This window comes from Pelodiscus sinensis, chromosome 1 (assembly GCF_052426305.1).
Source record: "Pelodiscus sinensis isolate ZL-2025 chromosome 1, ASM5242630v1, whole genome shotgun sequence".
Lineage (NCBI taxonomy): Eukaryota > Metazoa > Chordata > Testudines > Trionychidae > Pelodiscus > Pelodiscus sinensis.
This window is the reverse complement of record NC_143052.1, coordinates 321472153-321479857: the sequence shown is the minus strand read 5'-3', so window position 1 is coordinate 321479857 and position 7705 is coordinate 321472153. Positions and strand designations below refer to the sequence as shown.

At 42.7% G+C, this 7705-nt stretch overlaps 1 protein-coding gene across 1 annotated transcript; it reads right to left on the bottom strand.

The window, feature by feature from the left end:
• Positions 1-1411: 1411 nt before the first annotated feature.
• Positions 1412-7416, bottom strand: LOC142827168 (macrophage metalloelastase-like). Its single transcript, XM_075921228.2, has 6 exons — positions 7384-7416; positions 6679-6897; positions 6427-6577; positions 4329-4454; positions 3699-3860; positions 1412-2622 (listed from the first exon to the last, which is right to left on the bottom strand). Exons 1-6 carry the CDS (start codon positions 7414-7416, stop codon positions 2600-2602), a joined length of 714 nt encoding a protein of 237 aa, XP_075777343.2. The 3' UTR covers positions 1412-2599.
• Positions 7417-7705: the final 289 nt, after the last annotated feature.

Below are 7705 nucleotides of genomic sequence, written 5' to 3'. Positions count from 1 at the left end.
CAAACTTGCTCCTGGGTTCACATGTGGCCTTTAGTGCCACGCTGGCAGCTATCCTGCCATTGATGGCCGCATTCCTCTCTCTAGCGCAGAGATCATGGACATTGGGGGCAATCCCCCCAAACCTGAATAAGGTCCATGATCTCCACCCTGGACCAGGAAGGCGCCCGCCTTCTCCAGCCCCTGTCAGGCTCCTGGGAGCTGGCAGACTGCTCCTGGCGAGTGGTGGAGGGCTGGCTGCCAGTCTTTGCTGGCTCATGTTTGGGGGCCAATGGGTCAGGGGTAGTGACTGCTGGCTCTGGCCTGGCAGGCTTGGAACTGGCACAGACACTGTGGCCAGAGTCAACCCCTAAAGGCTCCGGGGAGGGAGGAAGGAGAGGAGTGATCTTGGTTGAGGCTGGAGTGGCCACCAGGGCACCCTGGGAAGGCTGGAGGCCCCCTATTTTGATGTGTTTACACAGCACTTATTTCGAAATAGCTATTTTGAATTTGGCTTTATTCCTCATGGAATGAGGTTTACCAAATTTGGAATAAGTGCTCCGCTATTTCAAATTAATTTCGAAATAGCAGTTTGGCTGTGTAGATGCTACTTTGAATAAGTAGGAATAAGATCCTCCGGAAAAGGGTGTTTTTTCTGGAGGTTCGGGGCCAGTGTAGACGCTCTTTTCCGTCTTTTCTAAAAGCTGGAAAAAAGCAGCGGACATTTTTATTTAAATGCCGCGGGGGATATTTAAATCCCCCGCGGATTTCCCTATTACGACCTCTGAAATTAACATGCCCCTTCCAGAAAAGGGGCCAATGTAGACGTAGCCCATGTGTTTACTTACAGACTTAGGATAGGTGCCTGTAATAGTGATTGAGGGAAGGCATCTCTGCTTTTTTAAGCTACGTCCCTGTTTGTGCTTTGCAGACCTTTATCAGGGAGGAACGATTGGATCCCCTAGCTTCCCCCACTGTTCTATGAGGGAATGGCTGTCCTGAGATATCACTGACAGGGCTGCTAGGCTCACTGGTCTTATGACTTCTCTATATCAGGGACCAGCTCATTTGTTAATAATTCACGTTGGACGGGAGCTGGGTGAAGGCTGGAGGGTCAGTTTTGCTGTGATGATCACCAGTTAAGCTCTACAGAGAATCATAGAAATGCAGGGTGGAAGTGACCTAGAAAGACCCCCTAGTCCAGCTCCCTGTGCTGAGGCAGGACCAAGTATTCCTACACACTTTTGTCTAACTGGTTCTTAAAAACCTGCAGTGATGGAGATTCCAGAACCTCCCTTTGAAGCCTACTCCGTAGCTTAACTGTTTTTATAGTTACTTAGAAAGTTTCTCCTAATATTGAACCTAAATCTCCCTTGCTGCAGATTAAGCTGATTGCTACTTCTCCTACTTTCAGTCCACATACTGTCTAGACCATCCCTGAGTTGACTTGATGTTAACTCGATAACACCACCAGTCCGTGAGCCACCCATCCAATCTTCTCAAGGCTCTGCCAGCCCTTACTTTACCTTGCAGGGTAAAAAGTAATGGTGCCTGACGGGAATGGGAGTGTGAAGTTTGGATATGAAGGTGGGGCGGAGGGGACGACACTTACCTGGCTCTGTACCTCCTGTCGCTCTCAGGCACCATGAATCTGGCCAATGGAAGCAGCAGGGAAAGCTTTCAGGTGAACAGTTTCTTGGACTGCCAATCCCCCAGCTCAGAGGAGGAGGAGTGGGAGTGCATGGAGCTGCTTCCTGTCCCCATGAGCTAGATCTGGCCCATGAGGATCCTCCCCCAAGAGGGGAGCTGCAGAGCTGGAGCACCAGTGTAGGTTCCCCAGTATAGGGGTGTGTGAACCCAGAGCCTGCAGCTTACCTGCAAGATGGTTGCAGCCCACACTTTGTGAACCACTCACTGCCTTACATGCTTTCTCTGGGCCTTGTGGAGGGTACTCAGAGTCTGGGTATGTATATGCAGTAAGGAGGAGAAGGGGATGGGCTGGGAACAGAGAGCCTAAATCGTGATGTTAGATGCACTTCAAGCACCCACCTGACAATTTTTGTCCTGCATGCATTGACCATATAGTAGTCACCGAGCCCCCCAGTGAAATGCAAACCACCAGCGTTTGACAGACAGGAATGTAGGATGGCAGAATAGTGCTGGGAGAATTTTTATTTTCATAGAAACTACTGAATACATTTAAAGAGGTTTTCAAATCTCAGGAAAGGTGCATCTCCACTGCACCAGTAGGTCAAAATAAGCTACGCAATTTGAGCTACGCAAATTGCATATCTTATTTCAATCTAATTTTGAAATAGATTATTTTAAAATTTCAAAATAAAGCGCTATTCCAGCAAGTCCCTTAACCTTCATGGAACGAGGGCTACAGGGACACCGGAATATATTTCGAAGTCATGGGTGCATTTAAAGATGCGAAATAGCTATTTGTGGATACTTTGGATATCCCAAAATAGCACTGCTGTCTAGATGTAGCCTAAATGTATAGGAGCAGAAATTGATCTTCAAACATTTGCCATTTAAAGAAATAAAATGAAACATTTCTGGTGTGAAAGAAAAGTACACTTGCTGACTTCTTCATTCTCTTTAAAAACACCATGGTTCTTTAGAAGTTTTCTCTTTTTCTGCCTGTGGAATAGAAATACGGAAACAATAAGGTATTTGTTTGAGACAAAATTCAGAGAAATATGTACCATGATTGCTGTCCCTTTGTGAAGTGTCTGATGGAAGCAAATGTTCACACACAAGTGCCATAGTTTTAGAGAACAGTTTTGCCACTGTAACCTAGAATGAGTAGGTCCTGACCCCGAGAACAGTGATGTGAGGGCCAGATTCTGCCATACTTACAGGCTACGTCTAGACTGGCATGATTTCCGGAAATGCTTTTAATGGAAAAGTTTTCTGTTAAAAGCATTTTCAGAAAAGAGCATCTAGATTGGCATGGACGCTTTTCCGCAAAAGCACTTTTTGCGGAAAAGCATCTGTGCCAATCTAGACGCGCTTTGGCGCAAAAAAGCCCCGATCGCCATTTTAGCCATCAGGGCTTTTTTGTGCAAAACAGTACTGTGCTGTCTACACTGGCCCTCTTGCGCAAATGATTTGCGCAAGAGGGCTTTTGCCCAAACTGGAGCAGCATAGTATTTCCGCAAGAACAATGACAATCTTACATGAGATCGTCAGTGTTCTTGCAGAAATTCAAGCAGCCAGTGTGGACAGCTAGCAAGTTTTTCCGCAAAAGCAGCTGATTTTGCGGAAAAACTGGCCAGTCTAGACACAGCCACATTACACAATCTCACATTCAGCAAGCAGCCATACTGCTTTCAATATCCTCTTTGGTAGAGCAAGGTACTACTCACTGGCAGTTAGGTTAGCAGCATGTCATCATTGATTTCTGCAAAGCACTGGTGTGTAGGGGACCCTTTGTCAGTCCATTAGGGGACCCTTTGTCAGTCCACTATAACTCCATTAGGTGGTTTTGCGATATGGACAGCTTACTCTTAGACTCCAGAAAGAATAGGCGGAAGGGATAAAGTATATCATGTTGGCTTGATCTAAATTTAGGTACTCTCACTGAGTAGTACCTTGCTCAGAGAGTAGACCATTCAAACCAGTTTGGCTGTCTGAGTAAGGTACTTAAAGTATGACAAAATCTATCCCTTTTTGGTATTTTTTATATCAAAATTAACATCTGACACTGAAATTACCATATAATCGCTGAATTCCTTGTCTGTCGTCATCTGGAAGGACGAAGGTGTTTGGATCCCAGTAGCGATAAATAGGGTACGTCAGAGCACCTTGAACATTTGAATGACCCAGTCCCAAAGAATGGCCAAATTCATGAGCAGCAACAAGGAACAAATTTGTTCCTAAAATTTTCATATATAAAAAAGCGGAAAAGAATTGTTAACATACAATGGAACAGAGAATCACAAGCAGGAGAATTCACATCTTTTCATTGTGATGAAATCCTATAGGTTTAATTTAAGTTTATCTGCTCTCCCATGTTTTAGTAAGAATTTTTCAGAGGCCATGAATGGGAAGTCAGGAAACCTGCAATCTATTCCTGACTCTCCTTTTGTTAATGGAGATCACTTTTGACAATCACTTAAAGTTGTGTCTAACTTACAAAAACACCAGGATAATATTGCTCTCCCACTTTTGTAAAGTGATTTGAGCTCCACAGAATACAGACCTTATATATATGCTCTGGCAGGCAAAGGTAAGTATGTTACATTATATATAAGAGAGAGGGACAAACAGTTATAGGAAGAAAATGCCAGGGCTTTGTGTAGAAGGAGCTGAATTTGTTGCAACGGGCACAGGAAATACTTTACCTATATGATTTTGTGACCATTTCTCAGCTTCATCAAAATGAGCATCTCCTCCTATCCCTGGGCTTGGTGCAAAGGCATGAGCCAGTACTCCTCCCCTTCCATCAAAGGGAGACTGGTCGCCGTGTGCTGCATAGGAAAAGAAATTAATATGTCATCAATTAACACAATGATTCATTTTAAACACAGTTACATATCTTTAAGTTTAGAATTTGCTTTTATTCATTGTAGATAATAATATATTAAAATGAGACTAAAATGATGTTAAGGTTGCAAAGTCAAACATTCAAAAGGTAGGAAATGTCACACTTAAGATTGCCTGTTCAATGAACTCAGCTCCCATGTGTGTGCACATTATGGTCCAGTTTTTAATTCCATGATTACAAACTATTTTTTCCCATGGACTTCTGTCTTATGGAGGGCATTTTCTCAGTAATGGCTGAATCATCTTCTCTGAAACTTTCCAAAATTTCAGCCTGAGGCTGAAACCAAGTGAGAAAATGTCTGGCTTAAGTTTTGCAAAGTTATAAGCATCTGAAGGCAAGGTCCTAGAATTGACAGCATTGGGCAATAAGGATAGATTATGCTACCTGCACTACCTGTGCTACTTCAAGTGAATGATTTTAGGGAACCACTGCTTTGAAAAACTGAGCCTCTCATTTGGTAAACTAATTTAATGTGTCTTCTGTTAGAATCTCCCGTAAGAGTGGCTGAGGTGTCTGGATCTTCAGCTGGAGTGGAGGTTGTATGGAAAAGGTTGACTCTCCTCTTCTGCCTATAAGAAGGGCTACAATTTCTTGCTGGAATTCAAGGATTTGCAGGACAGTTGTCAAAAATTCATAACCCAGGAAGACAGTACAACATTATTGTACTATTGGATGTTTGGGGATGAATCTTTAAGGGTTTGGCTACACTCAGAATGCTACAGCTGCACCACTGTAGCACTTCAGCATAAGTAGCGCCTACAGTAATAGGAGTTCTCTCCTTGGTGGAGGTACATCACCTCCCCAAGAAGGGGTAGCTAGGTCAATGGGAGAAGTCTCCTCTTGACCTAGCACTAGTCTACACTGGCTAGTATAGATGACTCTCAAGGCTCAGGATTTTTCACACGGCCGACCGAGGGACATAGCTTTATCAAAATAAAAATCTAGTGTAAACAGCACTTAAGAGGAGGACTAACACTTGTATGTCTACACTGCATCTCTTTAGCACAAAAGCCTATGCAAACAAAGTGCAGATTAGCATATTTCCCTGCTTCATTTGCATAATTAATCAGGGGACATTTTTGCACAAGAGGCTTTTGCACAAAAAGTAGCTCTCTACACAGATCCTTTTTGGGCAAAAACACCCTCTTTCACAAGAGCCATTCTTCTCAATTTTTTCAGAAAGAATAGCTCTTGCGCAAGAGGGTGTTTTTGTGCAAAAAGGAGCTGTGTAGATGGCTCTTTTTTGCACAAAGACTCTTGCGCAAAAATGGCCACTAATGAATTATGCAAATGAAGCATGACAATATGCTAATCGGTGCTTCAGTTGCATAGGCTTTTGTGAAAGAGGGGTGCCCTGTAGTTGTAGTGAGAGAGGAACTAAAGTATGTGCATGTGTGCGTATACACACATTCTCCCCCTTTCAGACTTCTTGGAAGCCTAAAATAAAACTGTAATCCAAAATAGTCCCCCTTGCGTTGGACTACAGTGGAAAGAAGCTCTGTTGTATTTGTGTTTGTCTCTAATGAGGCAAAAAAAATGTTTTTGAGGCATATGACCAAGGTGTTTAAACCGTTCACAAGTGTGAAGACTCCTTGTTTGCTCATATATAGGAATAATGATCTTAGCAGAGGAGTACTTTTACAATCACGTATACGTTGACACTATTTTCCTCATTTTACAGTTTGAACTTCCAAGGGATTTTGTGATGGTTGATTAGTTAAACTGATACACAAATATAAAACTGCAGGACATGATAAAGATCGGATGAACTCAGAATGAAAATAATTGTTCTCTCTTCAGCCTTTGGGTATGAAAACATGTAAGCTTTTAAAGTATAGCTTCAACTTTAAATAAATGTAATTCATGGATTCTTAAAAACATAGCAGTAGCCTCACCACCATGTGCAAAACGAATTAGGATATCCGCTTCTCCCCTGGCAACGTTTTGAAATCTCAGTGGAGTCACATCACTCCACACCTGAAATGCCTTTTTGATCGCTTTCACCACCATAGAACGAGGCAGATCAGGTGTATAGTTCAGAATCCTTTCAGCAGCAAAAGAAAAGAAATTATTGTCATTTAAGGCATGGAATAATATGACAGCATTAAAACAAAACAAAATGCACAAACGTGGCATATAACCAAGCTGTAAGACAATACATTCTTCCTCCATCTTGGAGTTCCTGGAAATGTGCTGTAATCTAATACATCAGGGACTCCACACCTTGGCCGTGCCATCATTTCTTCTGTTTGTGAATTTAATTTTCCTGTTACAGTCAGGTGGAAACATTTCTGCATCTCTTTAATTTTTTCTAAGTCCCAACCACCTACTTTATTAATAGATGGAAAGAACCTGTGCAGATAATCCTGAAAATAAAAAGAAACTTTAGATTCAGGGTTCATCTCCAGTTGTGTTCTCTTATACCTTAAAGAATCAATTTGTCGGCAAGTATAAGATCCAGATCCTTGACTATACTTCAATTACTAGATCCCTAGAAAATCACAGTACTCTGTCATAAAAGGGAAACAGTTCATTCAGATATGAGACCACTTTTCCAATATAAATGAACACTAGGAGCTCGTCTACATTGGCCCCTTTTCCGGAAGGGCATGGTAATTTTTGAGATCGTAATAGGGAAATCCGCGGGGGATTTAAATATCCCCCGCGGCATTTAAATAAAAATGTCCGCCGCTTTTTTCCGGCTTTTAGAAAAGCCGGAAAAGAGCGTCTACACTGGCCCCGATCCTCCGGAAAAAGCGCCCTTTTCCTTTTCCGGAGGAACTTATTCCTACTCCTTGTGCTACAGCTTAGCTCCATTGTCACTAAGCTGTGCACCCAAAATGCAACAGTACGCTGATGGCTATGGGAGATTTTTCTTTCCTCATCTCTGCCTCAGGCAAATGAATGATGGTATCTTGGGTCTCATAGGGCAAGGTTCTTTATATTCAACATGGGTGGAATGTGGGTTGCTGGGAAGAGGTATACATTCTAATGTCCTTTGTGGCTTCTGTTTCTGTGGGCTAAAGCAACCCGGCAGACAAAACCATATATCATAGAAGGCACCAGGTAAGGTAAGGCATGTTGCTATATGACACATTCTATTGAGCTTCTGCTCCTGTACTGTCTCTGTGAGGAAAATGAATGTTACAGTGAGGCCCATAATCAGGGACTCAC

What these genes read in the sequence shown, in the direction of transcription:
- LOC142827168 (XM_075921228.2), bottom strand. Translation starts at nt 7,416, where the DNA reads ATGAGGAAAGAAAAATCTCCCATAGCCATCAGC. An exon ending in AATCTCCCATAGCCATCAGC is followed by an intron (nt 6,898 to 7,383) that starts GTACTGTTGCAT and finishes TTTTATTTTCAG; the next exon opens with GATTATCTGCACAGGTTCTT. An exon ending in ATGGTCACAAAATCATATAG is followed by an intron (nt 3,861 to 4,328) that starts GTAAAGTATTTC and finishes TGAAAATTTTAG; the next exon opens with GAACAAATTTGTTCCTTGTT.